Raw genomic sequence first — 22,957 nt, 5'->3', positions numbered from 1 at the left:
TTCTCTCACAGCACCTGCTCACCCTTCCTTGCTCTAAGGAAGGCCCCACCCTCCATCACTGCCATCTTCCCTCTCAGCAAGCAGGCTTGAAGGTGCAGGCTTGAAGGTCATTGTTCTTGCCTTTGGCAGTCAAATTTGCTCAAGCTTCTGCCATCTTTTTTTTTTTTTTAATTTTATTTTATTTATTCATTTTAGAGAGGAGAGAGAGGGGGAGAGAGAGACAGGGGGGAGGAGCTGGAAGCATCAACTCCCATATGTGCCTTGACCAGGCAAGCCCAGGGTTTCGAACCGGCAACCTCAGCATTTCCAGGTCGACGCTTTATCCACTGCGCCACCACAGGTCAGAAGCTTCTGCCATCTTAAAAAGCCTCTACCTCTCATCCTACCCACTGCAGTTAGATCTCTCAAGATGGTCACCGTCCCCCATGGCCCAAACTCTCCTCCAGCCATTTTAATCTAGAGTCTGTTCCCACCAAACTCAGGTCTTACAGAGGTTACCAGTGACCTCCAAGGGGCACTGTTTCTTTCTCCATCTTCCAGGAAGTAGGGACCTGCTGGCTCCTTCCTATGAACTCTTCTCCTGGCTTCTATGACAGGGCCCTCTCTTGTCACCTCTGCCTGGCCTGGTCTGCCTCCTCTTCTTGACCTTTGGGTGTTGACAGCGCCCCAGGCTGGGCCCTGGAACCTCTTCTCTTCTGCTGTCCTTCTCTCCATGCTTCATGCAGGTTCTGGCCAGGGCTGACCACTCACACTTCCCAGCCTCCCTCCAGGTTCCAGCTTACTCAAACACCTCTTAGCAGTTTCAAAGGCATGCTCAAACCTCAACATGCCTTCAAGAGAACTTAAGATGTTCCCTGGTGCAGAGGTGCACCTGCCTCCCACTGCCATCTTGCTGGGATTGGCATGGTCTTGGCTCTTTTCTCCTTCACCCTTGCACCAAGTCCATTGCCAAACTTGGGGAGTGTGACTTCTCACTGTTCTCTCCCTGGACTAGTCCTTACCGTGCTTCCTTCAGACCCTCACCAGCAGTGAGGGTGACTGTTTCAAAAATATACATCTAACACGCCGCCATCCTGCTCAGAACCTGTTGCTGGCTCCCCATGGCTCTCAGTGGGATAAGAAGCCAAGCCCTCACCACAGCTTCACTGAAAACTTTTTGGGCTCATTGAACACCATCACCTATCTTCTCAGAGCCTGGAACAAACTGCCCCAAGTCCAGTCTCAGCATCTCTTCCTGGAATGCTACCTGCTCTCCACACTTGCTCATTCTTCCTATCCCAGTTTACAAGCTGCCGCTTCCTGGAAGATTGCCACCTTCTTCCTCCTAATCAAAGATGAGATCTGATTCCCAGGGTATACGTTCCTTTTATAGCACAGACTGGTTCTGCCGTTAACTGTCTTGGTGACTGTCTTCCTGTGAGCTCTGCAGGGTCTACTTTGTTCACAGCTGAACCCTAGTCTTAGCTCACGGCAGGTTTTCAAGTATTTGTTGTTGAATAGACTAGTTTTAGAAAAAATGACTCCGGCAGTATGCAGGACAGGTTGGGGGAGGTAAGGAGGCTGCCACGTGGGACCAGGGTGGGGGTGGGAAATACTGGGGGACCTCAGTACCGGCACAGGGCACACTGCAGTCACAACCTCCTGCTGACTGCAGCCCAAGTGGACAATGAGACCTCCGGCTGCTTGTCTCAGTGAAGGAAGGGAGCCTTCCCCTAACCCCCGACCCTCAGAGGTTCTGCACTGACGGCTGCCCTCCAGAAACCTGAGGGCAAGAAAATGCCATGACTGGTCCTTATTCTCCCTCTGTGCCCCCCAGAGGCACCCATGTCTGCATCCTCAGATACAGGGTGGGCACACAGCTGGGGTGGGGATGGGGCAGGTGCTCTCACATCTCAGGTGAACCGTGAGGACCACCATCATCTCAGAGCCTCTCTTCCTCTTCCCTCCAGGGTCAGCATCTTCTCTATTTATTTTGCTTCTTACCAGAAGTAGCCAGGACCCCAGGCACTATCCTGTGGACAGGGCCCCAGAGCCCAGACGTCTCAGGGCAAACCTCGGCTACAGCAGAACGGCAGGGGAGGGCAGGTGGAGAGAGTGCCCACGGCAGACACAGGACACTCGCTGGTGCAGCTGACACAAAGCGGCAGCCACCTCTTCCGGCCGTGCTCCCTGCCCGCTCCACTCACAGGGCAAGCACAGCCCCACTCACAGAGACAAGAGGATGGACTTGGACAGGATGGCATGGGGACAGGAGACAGGGGATGGGGGACAGGCAGGCTCGGCAGAGTAAGCGCTGAGGTGGAGCAGCGTTGTCCTCAGGGAGTGGTTTTATTACGATTCCATCTCACAAGGCAGGCGGCGGCAGCACACACAAGCTCCAAGCCCCTGACAGACATCTGCCTCGGGCGCATGCAAACAGTGCAACATGGTCAAGCGCAAACACGGGGCGACCGAGGCGACATGGGACATGGAACACAAAACGGGGAACAAGGCTGGGGTGAGGGGTCCCTGGAGAGGGGCCTGGTGTCCCCAACCCTTGTGGGCAAGACAGAAAAAGTAAGATTCGTACTTCTTGTAAAATGCCCATTTGTTGGGTACTTTCTTTCTCCTTATCTTGAAAAACAATAAAAAATAAGCACATAGAAAAAAAAACTCAAAAAAAGGAAAGGAATAAAACTCTAGGAAGGTGAGAGATGGGAGGCCAGGGAAGCCTGACTGCGGTGGGGCATCCGTCTCCTGCTCCTTAGCCTGCTCCCTTCTTGGCCTCTCAGTGGGCTCCTCAAGCCCCAGCGGTGGGTCCATGAGAGAGGTGCCAGGCCTAGGTAGGGTCCCAGGGGGAGCTGGAGGGAGTACAGACTGGGACAGAGGGAAGAGGCCCACTGGGCTGTTTGGACTTGGGCCCAGCGAGTGGGGCGCGAGGCCCACAGTCCTTGTACATTCAGTCCCCGAGCCCAGGGCCCGGTGAGCCGGCCGTCACAGGTGCAGCTCGTGGGCTTTGATGTGCTCGAGCTGTTCACGCAGCTGTAGGAAGGAGGGCCGTGTGGTGGCATCCAGCTGCCAGCAGTTCTTCATGACCTCGTAGACCGCGGACGGGCAGCTGTCGGGGGCATCCATCTTGTAGCCCTTCTCCACCCGAGGGATGACATCCTTCAGGGGCTGTGGGCAGATGTGCAGTATGAGTCTGTGCAGGACCTGACCTCTGGAGGGGACCCTAATTCAGCACCCTCTTTGGGGATCCCCTTCAGCTCAGACCCAGGCCAAGGCATAGCTGGGTAGGTCCTGGGAGCATCCCTGAAGCCTCTGGGCCTCAGGCCAGGGAGGCAGGGCTCAAGGAGGCCCCACCCTGCCCACCCTTCCCATGGCCACAGCACTGCTCCACCCTGGGCCCGCACTCACAATTCTTGGATAAGGCACTCGCCCAAAGGAGTAGATTTCCCAGAGAAGGATTCCGAAACTCCACACATCAGACTTTGTGGAGAATTTCTACCATGTGGACAGAAAAAGCTGTGTCAGCACCTGGGAATTGGGCGTGGGGTGACCCAGGACCCCTGTCCACTGCTGCTCAGGACCAGGGGAAGGAGAGGCCCACCCACCTTTTCTCTCAGGGCCTCAGGGGCCGTCCACTTGACTGGCAGCTTGCCTGTGTCCTGGGTGCTGGAGGCCTCCTTGGTGAGGCCAAAGTCGCTGACCTTGGCCACGTTGTCCTCCGACACCAGCACGTTCCGGGCGGCCAGGTCCCGGTGCACGAAGTTGTTGCCTTCCAGGTACTCCATAGCCTCGCAGACGTCTCTGCGGGTGAGCCAGTCACACGTCCAGTCAGACGGGCCTCCCAGAGTGGGGTGGTGGGTGAGCCCCCCCCCCCCCCCGAGGCTGCTTCACTCACAGGGAGAACTTGAGAAGACAGTCTCCGCCCAGCACTGACCGACCCCGTGACCGCAGGTAGTCCACCAGGCTGCCCTGGGACAAGAGAGACAGACCATGGCCCAAAAGTCAGACTTGCCCTCCAGCCCTTGGGGACAGTGGACCTGGGGCTGGGTGAAAGGTAGCACCCTAGGGAGGTGTGAGGCACAGGAAGGAGCATGGAGAAGGTGGCATGGGTACTAGGTTCTACGTGCTAGACACTGACTGCTCAGCCACTGTCATGCACCATCTGTGAGGTAAACTTATTAGGGTTTCCATTTCACAAATGAGGAAACTGAGGCTCAGGGAGGTGATACAACTTGTCCAAGGTCACAGTTAATGAATGGTGAGCTGGGACAAAAGCCATGCCCCAGGGACTTGAAAGCCCAGCCGGAGGGTGGGCTGAGAGCAGGGTGGACAGCCCTGTGTTCAGTTCTAGCACAGGGCCGGTCTTGGGCTGGCGCACACCTTGGCCATGTACTCGGTGACGATGTAGAGCCCGCCTTTCTCCTCTACGATCACCCCCAGCAGCTGTACCAGGTTGCTGTGCCGAAGTTGCCTGGGGCGGGACGCAGTGATCAGAGCCTGCCTGGCCCCCTCCTCCCGTCCCCGTGAGGTGTCACTTCTCCACCCAGCCCCGGCCCAGCTCACGTCATGACTGAGGCTTCAGCCAGGAAGGCCTGCGCAGTGGCATCATTCTTAATGCACTTGACAGCGACTTTGTTCCCTCGGTAATCGCCCAGCATCACATCTGGGGGACAGAGTTGGGGGTTGTTCCCAGACTCCCCACGGTCCCTTGCCAGCACAGGGGACTCCCAGCCCCTCTTGCTCACCTCCAAACTCCCCCTTCCCAATGGTCTGCAGCAGCTTCAGGTCCTTCATGTTCAGTGCCCAGCCGCCTGGTGGAAGGAAAGGGGGTCCAGTGAGGAGTGTTGGGGCCAGAGCAAAGCTCAGAGCAGCGGTGACAGAGGCTGAATGGACTACAGTGTGGGGGGGTCCCCTGGAACCTCTGGAGGCCCTGCAGGACGAGGCAATGCCAAGAAATCTGGGCAGCAGGAGGCAAGTAGGAAAGTAACGTCTGGGGAGAGAATGGCACTTACTGCGGAAGAACTCATCCTGGGCGGCCACTGTGCCCTCCATGACCTTTGGCTTGATGAGGCGAGTGCAGAGTCCATCTGCATCAGAGGTGTAGTGCTGCAAGGGACAGGGCAGGCCATCACCACCACTCACATGTAATGCCCAGATCTGACCACCAGAGGGTGGCAGAGGCTCATCCCACCCAGCCTGGAGTAGCTTTGGATGGGGAGGGCTCCTTATTTCTGGCCAGGCTTGGGTTAGGGAGGGCCACTCCACACCCAGTTGCTGGACAGATCCCCCATTGTTGCTGCCACTCTAGTCCTCACCAGCATTCCCAGGCAGAAAGCAAGCCTGGACTCAGTCCAGATATCTGCCTGGTGCCAGGCATGCCCAGGACTCTCCTACACCTGCCAGAGGCCAAGCCAGGGCTGGCAGAGATGGCCTCAGGAACTGCAGGGACACGTAGGAACATCCTTGCAGGAGCAGGAGCCCAGGGGACCCTGGCCATGAAGGTATAGCTCAGGAGGACGTGCTTACATACACCCACTTGGGCATGCAGTTCTGTCAGTGGCAGGAAGGAAGCTAGTTTCAGCATCATACAGATTCAGATTAATTCAAGTCCTGGCATCTCCAATTTACAGCTGTGTGACCTCAGGCAAGCCTCGGAACAGCTCTGAATTTTTGTTTCCTGGCCTATGAAATGGGGATAGAGCCATCCTCCCCGTGGCGCAGTGGCACTGTGGAACCAGAGATCCTCCCGGCACACAAGAGGTGCCATCAAGGCTGTGTCCCCCAGATGGGATGCAGTGGGCTCACCTCCACCAACTGCATGAGGTTCTCGAAGTACACCTCCTCGTCGATGCTGAGCTTGCTGGCATGATACATGATGCGGTAGTGCTCCACCTTGCCATCGCAGCTCACGCACAGTGTATAGTCACCAGGGTAGTTGGTGCTCTCCCGCACCAGGAACAGGCCCGTCTCCGGTGGGCACAGGAGCCGCTCTGCCTGCTCCCGCGTGATCTTGCCATGGAACCAGCTAGGGGACATCAGGCCAGGGGTCACAGTGGCCCAAGCATGTGGAGCCTCATGCCCCTGCCAGCCTTGTCCTACATCTGCCAGGCTCCACTTTCTGAAGGCCCTCCTTCTGCTCCCACCCTTCCTCTTCAGTCTAACACCCATGCCCTTCCCCTCATCTCGAGAAGCCCTAGGGCATTTCAGCCCTTTCCTCTGGTCTGTTGTCCTGACTCTCTTCTGAGGGAACAAGGACTCCTCATCCTCCCTCTCCCCCAAACTGGGAGGATCCCTTAATGGTACTCACGGCATGAGGCTGAGTTTGGTGCCGGCCTTCACACCCTCCCGCTTCTGCACATAGTTGGCTGGGATGATGCCTTCACGGCCCACCTTATTCTTGGCTTTGTACCAGTTGGGGTCCTGGGGAGAGGGCGGCCCAGACACATTCTCAGGCCCATCCTCCCTGGCAAGGAGCCAGGACCCAGAGGGAATGCCTGGGAGAGGGTGGGGGTGGATGTGTGAGATTTCTGATTACCTTGGTGACAGCCACAATGGTGAGCACGTCTCCCTTGCAGAACGGGAGGTCCTGCTCAGCGGTGCCATGGAAGTTGTACTTGGCAATACATTCTGTACCAGAAGGCCAGGTAGCCTGCAGGACAGGCAACAAGTGGGTGGATGCCACTGGGGGCCCCTCTCCACCCACCTGCCCACAAACCCTTGAGGTCACAGCTCTTGGCTGGCCACCACAAGCCTGGTGAGGTGCCACCTCCCACAAGAACTTTGGGTTCCTTCGGACTGACATTCCCCCACCGCCCCAGACCTGCGCTCCCCTTCTGAGGGCCCCGTGTGACAGGGCACCCTGGGATCCCACTTGTTGAAAGCCAGGGCTAGGAAAAAGGGAGAGAATTCACCTGAGCCTTCTCTTCTGCTCCACATCCCCACAGGAGAGGTGGGGATGCTCAACCACGCCAGACCCTGTCCCCACGGTACCTGTATTGCTGACATCTTCTCAGAAGATCTGGCGTCCCCGTGTCACAGGAAGGCCGACGTGTCACTTGGTACCATGAGAGCTGTGGAGAGGAAAGGATGGTTGAGGATGAGTGTGAGGAGATGGCTCCACCCACTCACTGAGATCCCACCCCTTCTCCACAGCAATGTGAACAGGTGCCGAGGAGTCCAGGGCTGGGGATGGCAGTGAGGACAGCTCGTCCAGACTTGGCAGACTGAAGGCACTGATGCGGGGAGTGGCAGGAGCATGAGGGCGCTGAGGACCACCAGGGACAGAGGAGCACTGACCCTAAACCCACAGGAGGCCTTACAAACCTAGAGGTAAAGAAGAGTCAGGGGTTGAACAACACCAGCAACACCAGTGCCACCTGCCTCACTAGCCCCAAGCCTGATGCTAGCTGACTGGTCCCTGGGGGAGGAGGGCACAGGGCATTCTGTGAACCTGGGAAAGGTGGTGTGTGACTTGGGAGAGTCAACTGTCCTAATGGGCCTCTTTGTTTCTTCGCCTATAAAAACTTGCCCAGTCATGGCATACCGACCCTGAGGCCTGGCTCTCCCACTTCTGGGTGTACATCTGAGAGAAATCAGGGCCAGACGTCCACTGAAGCAGGCAAAGGAGTACCTGCTGTAGCACGGCTCACAATCAACCTCATACTGGAAGCTGCCCAGATGCCTCCCAAGGGCCAGATGGATAAACTAGTACATCCACCACATGGGTCACTATCGCGGTGCATGCCAACAAGCCACAGTGGTGACACACACTGACACACTTCTAAACCTGATGCTTCTAAACCTGAGAAGCCAGACCCAGACAAGCATGTGCCATGCCATTCCTTGAGTATAAAGTTCAGAATCGGACTCATCCGCAGTGCGGAATAACAACTGCCCTGAGAGGAGGCAGTGATAGGAGGGAGCACCTGGGGGCTTCTGAGTGCTGCTTAAGCGACTATCTGAGCCCATTCAGGGGTGGGCTCACACCATGGCAACTCATGGAGCTGGGCCTGGCATCAACCTTGCAGGGTGCAGGGGCTTCAAACGCCAATGTCAGGAACTGGGGTTTACTTCTGAGGGTCATGGGGCCTGAGGCCTGAGCAGCAGGACGTGTAGTCTTGGAGACCAGGAGCCGGGTGGACCACCACCACTTCTAGGCCTCACTTCTGGTTCTAGACTCGGGCAGACCTGACTCCGTTGAGTGTGCAATGTGGGTGAATGACTCAACCCTCTAAGCCTCAGACCCCTCATCGTGAAAGTCAAGGACAAGCTTCCCAGCAAGCAGGCTGTGGGGGAAGTGGGATGAGGCCCTGTACTTGGAAGTGTCTGGTATAAACCTCCACTTCCTTCCCTTAAGGCTAGCCCATCAACCTCTGCCATCTGACAGGAAGACTGAAGCCAAGAAGAATGACCCTTGTCCTTCCACCCCCCCATCTATACAACTGAGCCACCTCGAGTACAGAAACCACCTCTCAGGCACTCGTGGTTTGCACTGAGGAAGCTGTGAGTTCCTTACCCCCATTTTATGGAAGCAGAAACTGAGGCTCACAAGGTTGAACAACTTGTCTGTGGTCACACAGCTAGTGAGGTTGACAGCCCAGACCTTGAACTGGGGCCTCCAGTCTTCTCCTGCTTGCACCTCACATCCCATGCTGCCCTGCCCCCCACAACGAGCCCCTGCTGTGGGGCTGGAGGTTGTGGCACCATTAGTCACCCTTCCAGGTGTCAGTTTGCAAACACTCCCTTCCCAGCCTGCAGCTGCCACCGCCTGCCCACCTTGATGATAATAATAAAAATAATAACAGGCCCTATCTCCTGAGCACTTACTCTGTGCCAGGCCCAGTCTCTGGTGCATTACAGCTCAAGTCCTCTCACCACTGAGAGAGGCAACCCCATTTTACAGATAGGAACCCCGAGCCAAGGTCAAAAGGCACGGGACCTTGCCTGAGGTCACACTTTGAGTGACCATCTTGCACTGCGGACACCTGAGCCCTCAGGTGTCACCTACCTCTGGGTCTCCCTGCCCTCCCCCCCATGCCAGGACCACATTGGCCTCAGAGAAAGAAGCAAGGATGATCAGAGAAAGGGGAGAGCCCAGGCAGCAGTCACCTGGGTGGGTTTCCTCAGGGGGCTGTGCTTATAGAGTGAGAAGCAAACTTCTCCCCTTTGCTCTGTGGGCTGCAGCTTGGGGACCCAGTGCCTCCAGGACTGGCTGGCTGTGGCTGTCTAGTACTTCAGCTCCACCTGTTTTCCACCTGCTGCTCTCCTGTCGCCTTGGCATCCCCCCCCCCCCCCCGACTCTATCCAAGGAAATTCCACTCAACCTCCAGGGCAACATGGAAGAAATGCTAGTGCTGAACATGAGCCTAAACATGCAGGGGACAGTCCATGCAGGGCTGTCTGCAGCAGTGAAACTGGAGACAGGTTTTGTATCTAGTAATAAGGGGCCAAGAAAATAAATGACCAGATATCCATCATTAAAAGGAACACATACTCTAGCTGATGGGGCCAGAACAGATCTCTAGCCGACGGTGCACATATTCTTCCTGATAGAGTTAGAAGAAACAGCAAAAGCCAGCTCAAACCATTGATGGGGAAGCTGCTAGACATGGATTCCAAGCAGCTGCCCACCGATTAATCAGAAGAGGAAAAAGCTTCCCGTTAGAAAGACGTGGCAGACACTTCGTTAACCAAATGGTCAGATTAAGCATCACCAACAACAAGAGGACACCGAGTGCCTCCTGCTATGATGCCCTGAGGAGGACACAGATTCTCGTGTGGCATTCCACAGAGCTGTTGAACCTGACTCCCTCAGGAAGGCACAACCAGATGGAGCCCAACAACTGGCCTAGACTCTTCAGGCCAATGTCATAAAAGACAAATAAACAAATCAAAGGCTGGGGAACATTCTAGATTACTTAAGATGAAAGAAACATGACACAATATGCCTGACTGGTGGTGGCACAGTGGATAGAGCATCGACCCGGGACGCTGAGGTCCCTGGCTTGAGACTGCTAGGTTGCTGGCTTGAGCACAGGTTCACCAACTTGAGTGTGGGGTCACAGGCTAAGCACGGGGTTATTAGCTTGGCTGGAGCCCCCAGGCAAGGCACATATGAGAAGCAATCAGTGAACAACTAAGGTGCTGCAACTATGAGTGGATGCTTCTAACCTGTCTCCCTTCCTGTCTCTCTGGTCTCTGGAAAAACAAATATGACACAACAACAAAATGATAATTATCCGAGGTGACAGATATGCCAGCTGACTCTGCTGTGGTAATTTTTTTGTAATATGTACAAGTAGCAAATCATTACATTGTACATCTTAAACTTACACTGTTACACAGCAATTACATGTTGATAAAGCTGAGGTGAAAAAAAGAGACATGACAATAAGATTTAGTGGGTGATTCTAAATTGGATTCTGGATCAGAGGGAAAAAAATTAACTATAAAAATCATTTGGGAGGCCTTGGCAGGTTGGCTCAGTGGTAGAGCGTCAGACTGGCGTGCGGGAGTCCCAGGTTCGATTCCCAGCCAGGGCACACAGGAGAAGCGCCCATCTGCTTCTCCACCCCTCCCCCTCTCATTCCTCTCTGTCTCTCTCTTCCCTCCCACAGCCAACGCTCCATTGGAGCAAAGTTGGCCCGGGCGCTGAGAATGGCTCTGTGGCCTCTGCCTCAGGCGCTTAATGGCTCTGGTTGCAACAGAGCGACGCCCCAGAGGGGCAGAGCATCGCCTCCTGGTGGGCATGCCGGGTGGATCCCGGTCGGGCGCATGCGGGAGTCTGTCTGACTGCCTCCCTGTTTCCAGCTTCAGAAAAATACAAAAAAAAATTAAAAAAAAATAAAAAATAAAAAATCATTTGGGGACAGTTGGGGAAATGGAACTGCTGGATAACATTAAGTGTGACCACAGTCCTCTGATTAAGTAAGAGATCCACGCTAAAGTACTTAGGAGTAGAAGGTAGGATGCCTGCAACTCATACTGAAATCTATCAGCAAATACATACGTAGACACGTCTGTGTAAAAAAGGTATACATGTACTTGTTATGCTATGAGTTCAGCTTTTTTTTTTTAATAAAGTTTTTATGTTTTTAAATTTTTATTTATTTATTTTTTACAGAGACAGAGAGAGTCAGAGAGAGGGATAGACAGGGACAGACAGACAGGAATGGAGACAGATGAGAAGCATCAATCATTAGTTTTTCACTGCGCGTTGCGACTTCTTAGCTGTTCATTGATTGATTTCTCATAAGTGCCTTGACTGCGGGCCTTCAGCAGACCGCGTAACCCCAGCCAGCGACCCTGGGTCCAAGCTGGTGAACTTTTACTCAAGCCAGATGAGCCCGCACTCAAGCTGGCGACCTCGGGGTCTCGAACCTAGGTCCTTCCACATCCCAGTCCAATGTTCTATCCACTGCGCCACTGCCTGGTCAGGTGAGTTCAGCTTTTTGGAAGTCTGAAGTACTCCAAAGTCATAAAAAGAAGAGCCAGGTGCTGGACTTCATCCATGGTATATTACAACTGGTTTTTCAAGGTGACACAGTTCCTCCCTAGACTCAAATATGCAGATTATCTCTGACAGATAGAAGAAACTGGTAAGATAAACTGCTTCTGAGATGAAGAGGGGTAGTGAGGACTAAGTTCAAGGGAAACTTACTTTTCACTGTATATTTGCTATTTTGTCCTTGACTTTTTTTTAAAAAACTATATGCATCTATCACCTACCCCCTAAAAATTAAGAGTGAAAATAGATAACTTTCTGAAAGCCACCTCTGCTGGGGGCTTACCAGGGTCCCCAGCTGTGCCAGCTGGCCAGGACCTCCACAGCCTCCGCATCCCGGGCTCCAGTAAGGGCCTCACTAGTCCTGGCCTGGGAGTTCTCAGGGGAGGAGGCTGGGCCCAGAGTGCTGAATGAATGAATGGACAAACCAAGGGAGGGAAGAGGGAAGGGGGAAGCTAGGCCATCTGTACTACACTGAAGTCCCATAACCCACGGGACTATATTTAACCCCAAAAGACAGCAGCTGTCACCCCCACCCCCACAGGACGAGGGGACAAGAAACTCTGTAACTTTGTGAAGTAAACACTTCACCCTGACTTCCTGCCCCAAACCCTGCTCCCAGCAGTCCCTGTGCTGGGGTCCTGGGAACAGGCTGGGCATTGTGCCCAAGTACTGAGGTCAGTGGCCACAGCCTAAGGCAGGCCTTTCTTGGGAGCCCAGGCCTGTGGGGGTGGGAGCCCAGAAACTCCTGGGCTGCCATTTTCCTCCTCTGGGGGTGGTTTTAGACCCCTACAGTCAACCATGTGCTGAGGGCCAAGGTAGGTGAAAGGGCTCCTCCCCTGCCCCCTCCCCAAAACTCTACTGCCTAATGGGGCATAGGAGCCTTCAGTAACTGTTTATATCCAGCTAAAAATACCCGCTGAAAGGGGAAGTGTACTAGAGACCTGGGGGAACTCGGGGGCCACAGCCCCCAGAGACTCTGGTTCTGCCATAGGACCCAGCTGGAGCCTGGGAGATGGGGCCTGGCAGCCACTGGAAGCATCAGGCAGGCCTGCCTTGCCTTCTCATTCTTTGAGTCAGTTTTTCAGGAGCCTCCCTGTGCACTGGCCCACCCTGTGCTTGCTGTGTTGGAATGGGCAGGAAGAGGAAAGGGCTCAGGAGGTCTGGCCCTTGGGGCCCTAACAACTCCACTCAACGCCCCAGTAGTGTGCAGACCTGCTCCTGTTTTGCGATGGTCAGTCATGGCCAGGTGTGCTCTGTGCCTCAACAGACAGGATAGACATGGGCAACCTGGGAAGGGTTTCAGAAGGGGAGGGGAGCTGGACCAGGCCCATAGGTACGAGTGACTGGAAGGGGTGTGCTAGATTGGGCCAGGCTTCAGACTCCAAATTGTGGTCCACAGGGAGTTCATCAGGCTGGAGAAGGCTCCAGGTGGGGGCGCACAGTCTCTGGAACCAGCCCAGAGGTTTCTGACAGGTCATGGGACAGGCACAGCAGAACCAAATTTCTATGTGGGCACGCCCCTCTAAAAGGGCAGTGCACCTGAGGAGGGTGGGTCCCTGCCAGCAGTCAGGCTGGTTTGGCAGCAGTCAAATCAACCCTACCCCTGGTTCTGCCAAGTACACCCAGGCTGTGGGCACTGGGGCACCCCTACCCAGACACCAGACCAAGGGGATGAGAGGTTTTGGCTGAACCAGGCAAATGGTCCCAGAGCCCTCAGCATCCCCACTGCACAGATGTCTCAGGACTGGGCAGCAGAACTGGGCACAAGACCCTTAGAGATGCCTACACTTCACCAGGGATCAGGGAAGAGCTGGAAGTATGCCCCACTGTGGCTCTAGTGTGCACTGCCTGACCCCTACCGCACACTCCCTCAGTCTTCAGTGACTCTGCCCTAAGGGGAGGTACCTGTTTAATGGCTGAAAAATGTTAAAAAACAAAACAAAATTACAGTAACTTACAGGCTTTTTTCCTGCCCCCAACAGCTGGCTCAGTGGGACTGGGAGTCTCCTCTAGCGGTTTGGGATTGAGGAGGACAATCCCCCAGGCCCCCTGGAGCTGGAGGCTGATACTCCTGGCCCAGAAAGGTTTCTAATTACCATTCAGGGGCCTAATTACCTACATGCACTGGGCAGCAGGGACCAGGCCTCCCCAAGGCCCTTCCCAGTATGGGCGTGGTCATGGTGTTTGCATCTTTATTTGCCTGTACTTACCTACAACCCTCTCAGCACTGACCTCCACTAAGCCCTGAACAATCATGGCATGTCCTCATTCCTCACTCAAAGTCTCCTAGTCATGTTACAGGTGGGAGACTGAGGCCCAGAGGCCCATGAGCTTTCTGGAACTTTGGCTCCAGATGCCTGGTCTCCACATCTCAGGATGGGACCCACAAGACACACAGCTCAGAAGGGAGAGCAATGGGGGCTGACACAGGGCACACGGCGGCCTTACTGCTCACATGAGGGGGAACGGGTTTTGATGCCCTTCCCCAGCCAGATGGGCTGTAACAATGAAAGCCCAGAACCTACCAACCCACCTTGAGTTAGTCACTTAATCCTCCAAGAACCCCGTGAGAATGGACCACTGATCTGTCTGACAGAGGAAGGACCACCTCTGGGCAGGGTCACCCAGGGTTCCGACGCATAGAGAAGGCAGTTGAGCTCGGATCTGCCTGAATTTGGTGTGTGTGGGGGAAGCCTCCCACCTTTCCTTGGGCAGGACAGATGATCCGCTGAAAATGGACAGACAGGTGAGGAGGGCGGTTAAGGGGAGGTCTGCCCAGAGCGTGGCTCCCAACTCTGGAGAGCATAAGTGACCTCTGTGCCCACTTCTTGCCCGTCTGCCATACCCTGCCTTGCACAGAGAGGTTACAGTGCAATGAGAGAAGCCAGCAGCCCAGGGATGGCAGAGGCTCCCAGCAAGGACCTCTGTTCCAACCCTGCCTCTTCCGCAAGTGCTTCTTGATTTTCACGCCCTTCCACTTAAGGAAGCCCTCCGCTGTTTCAGCCTACGAAGATCCCCAGCTTCTGAGGTCCCACCAGTTCTGCCAGGAAGTTGGAACCACAGGCCTCCCCTAATTGACTCCTCTCTGACTCGAGCCTCTCCTACTGGCCAGCAGGGGAGCTCTCAGGGTTCCTTTTCCCTCTTCCCTCCAGTCGCCCTGAAGCATGGACAGCACAGGCCACAGATGCCTGGGTATGAGTGAGGACCAGATAGATGCTGGACAGGACTGAGAAGCAACGGCCAGGGTGAGTAGGCATGGGAATGACCCCCAGGTTTTCACCCACCAGCAAGGCTCCCGACTGTGCGGAGGGCAGGACAGGCAGAGGAGGCATCAGGCAGCCTGTTCTGCTTGCTCCTGCAGCTCTGGGTCCAGACCACGGAAGGGGTGGGGGTGGGGATAGGGGAGGAGGAGGGAAGCTGCGGTCTGAGGCCCAGCCCCACTGAGGCGTACACAGCGAGTGTGTGATGAGAAGCTGCTCTCATCACAGTGCCTCAAAACCAGGAAGAGAAACTGGCAGCAGAAAGGGTGAGATGGGCTGCGTGTGGTCCTTGGGTCCCTGGGGGCATGCCAACAGGAGCTCCTGGATGGCTGCCGGACATACAACTTTGCCCTCAGTTTCCTTTCCAACGGAAGAACGGGATTCCCTCCCTGGTCCTTTCTGTCTTCCCCGGGTGGTGCAGGCTCACCCTGCTTGATAAGAGACCCACACTTGGTGGAACAGTCATGACACCCCCTCCTCCAGGAAGCAGGGGCTTGGCCCCCAAAGTCAGCCTCACCTCACCCCGTTTATCCCTAGCCACATAGGGAGCACGCTAGCTCTCCCTTCACCAGCTTGTTATTTTTAGGTCTGAATTTGACTTTAATCATTACTTAGCAGATTCTATTTCTAGCCCTTGGATAGAGGGACAGAGAGGAGGAGTGGAGAGGGAGAGGAGGTGGAGGAGAGAGGGAGAGGAGAGGGGAGGAGGCAGTGCTCCCTGCCTGGTGTGTGTGGGGTGGCCTACTCCTCCACCCATCCTGCCCAACCAAGGAGGGAGAGACTGAGAATCACCTAAAGGGCTTACCCCAGCTGGACCAGCATCTTGGAGAGGACCCCACCCTGTGACCTCATCCCAGCCCAAGCTTGGGACAGGAGGGTAGTTGTAGTTCCCACTTTCCCTGCACCCAGACCAGGGAGGAGGGAGACACTGCACAGGCAGAAGTCTGGCAGCCAGAGTCCAAGGCCACATGCCTGGGGAACCTTGGCATTGAACAGACCACCTCGGGGAGGACCCTCTGCTTAGGTTATAGCCCTGGGCCATTCTAGGGTCATCTGAGGTGATGGTCTCCTAGGCCCAGGAGTGACAAGCTGAATCTCATTTCCTCCCACTGCCCACGGGGTGGCTCCAAGAGGGCACTCCCAATTCTCCAGTCCTTACAAGAGCAGAACAAAAGGAAGCAACATAACATCAGCACACACTCCGGTTAGGCCTGCCGAGGAGTAGGGCACTAACGCACAAGACTTTCCCGGGGGTTTGTGGACCATCTAGGTTCCCTTTTCTTTCTTTTTTTTTTTTTTCTGAAGCTGGAAACAGGGAGAGACAGTCAGACAGACTCCCGCATGCGCCCGACCGGGATCCACCCGGCACGCCCACCAGGGGCGGGCGACGCTCTGCCCATCAGGGGGCGATGCTCTGCCCATCCTGGGCGTCGCCATGTTGCGACCAGAGCCACTCTAGTGCCTGAGGCAGAGGCCAAGGAGCCATCCCCAGCGCCCGGGCCATCTTTGCTCCAATGGAGCCTTGGCTGCGGGAGGGGAAGAGAGAGACAGAGAGGAAGGCGCGGCGGAGGGGTGGAGAAGCAAATGGGCGCTTCTCCTGTGTGCCCTGGCTGGGAATCGAACCCGGGTCCTCCGCACACTAGGCCGACGCTCTACCGCTGAGCCAACCGGCCAGGGCTAGGTTCCCTTTTCAAGCCCTGCCAGGAGGCTCAAGAATCCCTGCCTCCCCTACAGCTTTCTTCCCTCCCCTGGCCACTGGGAGAGAGAGTGGGAAGATGAGGCTGGCATGCCTGTCCCTGGGTTGGGGCTCAGAATGCCTGGGTTCCTTGCCCAAATCTCAAATTTTCCCAGGGAAAGTGGGCCTCCATCTCCACTGGGAAGCACAGGGCGGGCCTAGGAAGCAGCTGGGCCTCACAGGAGAGGCCTCATCCACTCAGCTCTGTGCTGGCAGGAGAGAAGAACAGGTAGGGTCAGGTTCCAGAAACCAGCCGGAGCCAGGCCATGATCTGGGACGGCCAACCACAGGGAGATGGAGAGGGGAAGCTAAGGGAGGCAGGAGAGGACACTGGCCAGGGAAGTCCAAACCCTCGGGGACAGAGAGCTTCAGAAGGCTCCCTAATGCCCTTGTCTAGGTGAGCCATCAGCCAAAGCTGCCCCAGATGTCTTTCCCACCTGTCGAGGTATCCTGTGGTGGGCACTCCATCACAGAGCCAACCTCTCCTGACAGGGTGCCTATGGGGACCAGGGGCTGTGCCAGGCACTTTCTGGCACCCAAGTTCACACTGTCCACACACTACCCTCTGAAGCACATATCATCCCTGGTGTGTACATAAAGGAACTCTGGCTCAGAGAGTGACTTGTTCAAGGTCCCTCTACCGGGGCCTGGAACCCATGTCAACTGGGTGCCAAGTGGCCTGCTCTCTCTCCAATACTCCTGGCTTCTTCCGGGGCCTGTACCAACTACCACCACAGCAACATTTGGGCAACAACAGTGCAGCATACTTAGTAAGAAGGTCTGGGTGAGAATGCTTGGGCATCTAGTTAGAAAATTCTATAGCTTTTTAGAGGCAAAGTTACACAGACTGTATAGCAACATGTGAAAATGCCCACAGACACAGTATTATATGACAAAAGGTACCTGACCTGTGGTGGCGCAGTGGATAAAGTGTTGACCTGGAACACTGAGGTCACTGGTTCAAAACCCCAGGCTTGCCCAGTCAAGGCACATATGAGAAGCAACTACTACTGAGTTGATGCTTCCAGCACCTCCCCTCTTTCTCTCTTATCTCTAAATCCAATTAAAGAAAGAAAAAAAAAAAGAAAAAAGGTGTCATGGCTTGCACATTCAAATGACAACAGCACCGAAGGGAATAAAAACCAGGAAAGACTGGCAGGGAACTCCAAAATGCTAGTCACTGTGTCACTGTGTTGGGAAAGAAATAGTGGGTGATTTTGTTTTGTTTTCTAAATTTCCTGTAGTGCTGTTTTGTTACTTTCTAAGTTAAGAAACTAATACACACAGTTTTCTCACATTGAGTTCTGACTTGCTTTCCTGGGCCCCACCTGCCCCCTACCCCAGCTCTGGTCCTTGTGTCTGGGACATCTTCTACCGCTGGATGGCCTTTCCGTTATGGGGCAGCCCCTTAGACACGTTAGGGTCTTTCCCGACTGCATCTTTCCCAGGACAAACACCTCTGTTCTTTGGGGATTACGTGTCAAGGCTTTGAAATGCTTCAAAAGATGAAACCCAGAACCAGACCTGATCAGGCCACCTGGCAGTTTGTTGGGGTGGCCAAGTACCACTGTGTATCCTGGGCACTGCCCCCCCCCCCCCCCCCCCCCCGCCTGTACTCTTGGCTATACTATAGTGGCTCAACTGCTTGGGATCTGGAGTCTCCTGCAGTGATGCTGGGGACCATTTTCTGGTCCCTCCTGACCCCTGACCCAACGCAGAGATAAAAATGAGCCATTTCTGAGAGGGAGGAAGGCACCATACTCATCAGGAAAGAAACACATCCCCGCACACGTGCTGGCCTGTAGCCAAGCCCTTTCCTACGCTTCAGGCGTCAGGACCCTGGCCTCACCAGTATAGGTCACAGTTGGTTGGTATAGAAGTGCTCAACCATGTGAGGCACCAGCCCAGCCCCTCAGGGGCAAAGGAAGTTATAGGGCTAGGTGAGGCGAGACTCACAGGCCCGCCATATCTAGATCCTCTCCACAGTAATGTCAGGGTGACCAGAAAGAAACTTTAAATCAAGAGCAGAGGCCTGAGCAGGGCCCCAGACATAACTTGGCATCCTCCAGAGAACCATGTACCCTTTCAGATGAAAAGGACTCTGCCCCCTTTCATGTGCAAAAGGACCCTGCGCTTCTGTTGCTTTTGCCCTGCCCCTGCTGAGGTCTCACCAAGAAATACACTAGAACCCCCCCAATGTGGGGAGCTTGGAACAGGCCCCTGGCAATGCTCCCATACCAAGGCTGTAGGGCGCTCCCTGTGGAAACCGGCTCTCACCTTACCTTCTCCATTTGGGTCCCATTCACATTCTGAACTTGACTACTCCCATGTTAGCTGGGACAAAGGTATGGGAGGGCTAGGTCAAGACTGACCATCAGACTGTTTCAGCTCGGCCTAGGGCCACACAGGACAAACCCCCACACATTCACGACATCCCCTTCAGTAGGACCTAGCTTTAGGCACCAGGGGGAAACCCCACAGGCAGTGCAAACACTGTCTGAACCCATACTCAGTAGACCTGGGGCCGGAAGTCTTTTCCCTCCTCCCCAGCCCTGGGTAGGGGAGCATTTGCTCACAGCACAGGGTCTCTTGGGACAGGTAGAAGCCTCTGTTCCTAGTGGGTGAAGGTGGCAGCCTGGATGCCCGTCACCTACAGAAGCCCTCCACCTGTAGAGGGTGGGGGGTGGTTAGGATAGGAGGGTGGAAGGATAGCCAGCAAAACTCTGTCAGAGGCCTGGGGTAGCAACTTCTCCCTTTGAGCCTCAGTTCCCTGGTCTACAAAAATGGGAGCGGAGGTGAACCCTTACTTAAGCTTCAAGAATCTGGTGGCTGGACATGCCCCTTCCTGACACCTAGCCTGGACCCTGAGAAGCCTTGGAGAATGGGCTGACCAGACTGTCAGGAGGTGGGGGCATAGTCCTAGTGCCCAGTGTTACCTCCACCTAGGTCAGAGGCTCTGCCCAGTGTCCCCACCCAGGGGCCAGAGGTCCCTTGGTTTAATCCTGATATTCTGGGAGGCTGAGGGTGACAAGCTCAACCTCTGGGCCTGGGCTTCCTGGAGCAGGAAGGGCCTCAGTGGGGGAATGAGGGAGGGGTCAGGACCTGGCAGGTCAAAGAACCTGCGGAGAGGTCCTGGCCCAGGCTGACCCCCAACCTCTGGGCTCCAGCCAGCTTCCCCACATGAGGGGAAATAAGAGGACAGACTCTGGGTGGCTCTAGAACAGTCTGTGGAACTTATAGGGCAGTATCCCTCCTGTGCTCCCCTCCCAGCCGGGCTGACAGTGACTCCCAGGAGAATTCGAACCCGAGAAGGAGGGGGAAAGGGAGGTGGGGGATGGGAGCGGACGCAACGGCAGCTGCAACAGAAGCAGAATGGGAGACTTCTACCCGCCTCCCCCGGGGTAGCACTCGGACACCACCTCCTCCAGGCCTGCCGGGCACTCACCTCTCTCGGGAAACTGCGGTCCGAGCCCTCTCGCTGAGAGCATCAGCGGCCTGCGGGACGGTCCATGCAGCCACGGGAGCGGGCAGGGGCGCGGGGTCCCCAGGCGTGCGATACAACGAGGTGTAGGTGTACACAGAGGGAAGGAGGGCGGCCGGTGGAGGCAGGGGCCAGCGCGAGGCCGGGGTCAGGGGGAAAGAAAGGCGGGGGCAGGGAGGCGGGAGGGAGGGAAGGAGGGAGCAGGGGGGGAAACAATGTAGCCGGCGCGGCCCCGGCAGAGTTCCGCTTCCGAATGCCGCCGCCGAGATCCGGCTCCGGGGCGCCGCGCCGGCTGCCGGGGACCCGCAGGGACGCCGGATCGGGGCGGCGGGCTCCCGCGCTCCACGCCCCGGCGGCCGCGCACTGGCTGGGCGGGGGTACCCCCGGACGGGGACAGCCCCGACGGCGGCGCGGAAAGCAGTCGTCCCGCGGGGACCCCACCCCGGCTGGACCCCGGGCAGCTCGCGGGGCGGGCGGCGGCGGTTAAGCTCGTCTCGCCTGGGGCTCCGCGGGGAGGAAGCTCGCAGGCCTGGCTGGAGGAAGCGCGGCCCGGATCCTCCGCCCGCGGCAGCGCGCCTGCGCGAGGGGCCTGCGGGGCGTGCAGCGGGGCGTGGGCCAGAGGCGTGAGCTGGCCGGTCGGCGCCCCCTGCCGGGCGCCGGGGCGCACTGAGGGGTGTGTGTGTCCGCGCCCTGCCCCCACCAGCCCGCCTGCGCTGCGGGTTCGGGAGGGTCGGGCCTGGGAGCCACCTGCAGCCTCCTCTGGGTGCAGCTCCCCATTGTAGAAGCTACTGAGTTGGACCGGGGCCCCTTTCTGACCTGCGGGTGCAGAGGGAGCCTCCGTCGCAGCAGTTAGCATTCACTCTTACCTTTCCAGACATTCAATGGAGCTGGTGATGTGACAGCCCGCTATGGAGCCTACCAGTGGGACCCCTTCACGACAGTCAGGAAGATCTCAGTAATAAGATGGGATGGCCTAGCAGACAAGCACAGAGAAATAATGGATAGTACTGAGGAGGTGGAGTATCAGGTTCACAAGAAAGCAGAAAAAAAGGGGGAGGGAGACTTCATAGAGCTGGGACTCCATGCAGAGGTGTTGGTGGCATGGCGTGGACAAAGGCAGGGAGTGACCAAGAGAGCTTGGTGGCTTTGGAAGCTGTAAACAGCTCAGTATAGCTGCGGTTTGCAGCGTGGGCCCAGGACAGTGGTGGAACATGGGGTCCCCTGGAAGCCATAGAGAATGGAGACAGCCAAAGAGCCGTGTGGGGACTTCCGTAGACTTTGTTTTCAGCCTGGGGCAATGAAGAAGTTGTTGATAGCTGTGTGACTTTGGGAAGTTACTTAACTTCTCTCTATGTTAGACTCCCCCATTTGGTAAGATGGGGGGAAATAATAGTGCCAACTTTTTCAGGTTATGTGGGGCAGGAAATGAGTACATGCATTTACAATGCTTTGTGTGCTGCAGCTGGCGCATGGTCAGCCCTCAATATCGCCTGACATTTTAAATCATTATTAGCAAGGAGCAGGGAGGCAATCTAATTGGAGATACAGGAGCAGGGTTTAGGTGTGGGGCTGTTTGGGGGTGAGGGTAGGGGGCAGAGACCAGAGACCTGTGTAGGTAGGAGGTGTCAAGGCACTTCCTAGGGATAGGACCTTGAAGGAAGGGTCAGAATTGGGTGGGCTGAGAGGAGGGACATTCTCTAGTTGGGCAAATGAGGTGTACTGATAAAGTATTGAAATTCAAAATTAGAGTGGTAGAGCGTTGGCCTGGCATGCAGAAGTCCCGGGTTCGATTCCCGGCCAGGGCACACAGGAGAGGCGCCCATCTGCCTCTCCACCCCTCCCCCTCTCCTTCCTCTCTGTCTCTCTCTTCCCCTCCCTCAGCGAGGCTCCATTGGAGCAAAGATGGCCCGGGCGCTGGGGATGGCTCCTTGGCCTCTGCCCCAGGCGCTAGAGTGACTCTGGTCGCGACAGAGCGACACCCCCTGGTGGGCAGAGCGTCGCCCCCTGGTGGGCGTGCCGGGTGGATCCCAGTCGGGCGCATGCGGGAGTCTGACTGTCTCTCCCCGTTTCCAGCTTCAGAAAAATACAAAAAAAAAAAAAAAAAAAAAAAAAAAAGAAATTCAAAATTAGTGTAGGGTTTGGGAAATGAGGTGAACAGTAAAGGGTCCTGTGAGAGAGTGAGCTGGGGGTCAGTGTGGCTGCACGTTGTGTGGTCTTACATGCCAGGAGCAGTAGTTAGGTGTGACTCCCTATAAACCACAGGTTGGCCCTTTGACCCAAAATACCCCTGGGCCAGCTCCCCAGTAAGGGGCCAGCCCTTCAAGGATAAAAGTAGTAGTCACATCCCTGCCTTTTGAGGAGATAGCCAGTAAACCTCAGCTATAGCTATGGTGAGTATAGTGGAGAAAAGCATGAATTTGGGGTTTAAATCTTAAAAAAAAAAATTTTTTATTGATTAATTTTAGAGAGAAAGAGAGAGATATCAATTTGTTGTTCCACTTATTTATGCTTTCATTGGTTGACTCTTGTATGTGCCCTAACCAGGGATCAAACCTACAATCTTGGTGTATGAGGACAATGCTCCAACCAACTGAGCACCTGGCCAGGGCCGGGGGTTCAATTTTTTTTTTTTAAGTGTGAGGAGGGTAGATAGTAAGATAGACTCCCACATGTGCCCCAACCAGGATCCATCAAGCAACCCTTGTCTAGGGCTGATGCTCGAATCAACCAAGCTATCCTCAGCGCCTAGAGTCAATGCTGGAACGAACTGACCCACTGGCTGCTAGAGAGGAAGAAGGAGAGAAAGGTAGAGGGAAGGGAAGTGAAGCAGATAATCACTTCTCCTGTGTGCCCTGACTGGGAATCTAACTGAGGACGTCCACATGCCAGGCCAACACTATCCACTGAGCCAACTCACCAGGGCCCAAGGGTTTGAATTTTAAAGTTAAATCTCAGCTGGGCCGTTTACTGGCTGTGTGACCTTGGGT

At 55.6% G+C, this 22,957-nt stretch overlaps 1 protein-coding gene across 2 annotated transcripts; it reads right to left on the bottom strand.

The window, feature by feature from the left end:
• Positions 1-2,309: 2,309 nt before the first annotated feature.
• CSK (C-terminal Src kinase) lies at positions 2,310-20,548 on the bottom strand. 2 transcript variants are annotated; one of them, XM_066342745.1, is made up of 13 exons: positions 19,935-20,548; positions 6,979-7,058; positions 6,524-6,637; positions 6,296-6,408; positions 5,794-6,013; positions 5,001-5,094; positions 4,734-4,799; positions 4,552-4,651; positions 4,369-4,459; positions 3,884-3,957; positions 3,594-3,789; positions 3,397-3,483; positions 2,310-3,156 (listed from the first exon to the last, which is right to left on the bottom strand). In XM_066342745.1, exons 2-13 carry the CDS (start codon positions 6,991-6,993, stop codon positions 2,974-2,976), a joined length of 1,353 nt encoding a protein of 450 aa, XP_066198842.1. In that variant the 5' UTR covers positions 6,994-7,058; positions 19,935-20,548; the 3' UTR covers positions 2,310-2,973. The 2 variants fall into 2 exon arrangements, with proteins under 2 accessions (XP_066198842.1, XP_066198843.1); XM_066342746.1 differs by lacking the exon at positions 19,935-20,548 and adding an exon at positions 14,028-14,046.
• Positions 20,549-22,957: the final 2,409 nt, after the last annotated feature.

This window comes from Saccopteryx leptura, chromosome 6 (assembly GCF_036850995.1).
Source record: "Saccopteryx leptura isolate mSacLep1 chromosome 6, mSacLep1_pri_phased_curated, whole genome shotgun sequence".
Taxonomy (NCBI): domain Eukaryota; kingdom Metazoa; phylum Chordata; class Mammalia; order Chiroptera; family Emballonuridae; genus Saccopteryx; species Saccopteryx leptura.
The sequence above is the reverse complement of the archived record's forward strand: the minus strand, read 5'-3'. Positions and strand labels throughout refer to the sequence as shown.

Coding starts and splice junctions, on each gene's coding strand:
- CSK (XM_066342745.1), bottom strand. Junction 4,460..4,551: donor GCTGAAGCCTCAGTCATGAC/GTGAGCTGGGCC, acceptor GTCCCGCCCCAG/GCAACTTCGGCACAGCAACC. Junction 3,157..3,396: donor GAGTGCCTTATCCAAGAATT/GTGAGTGCGGGC, acceptor ATCTGCCCACAG/CCCCTGAAGGATGTCATCCC.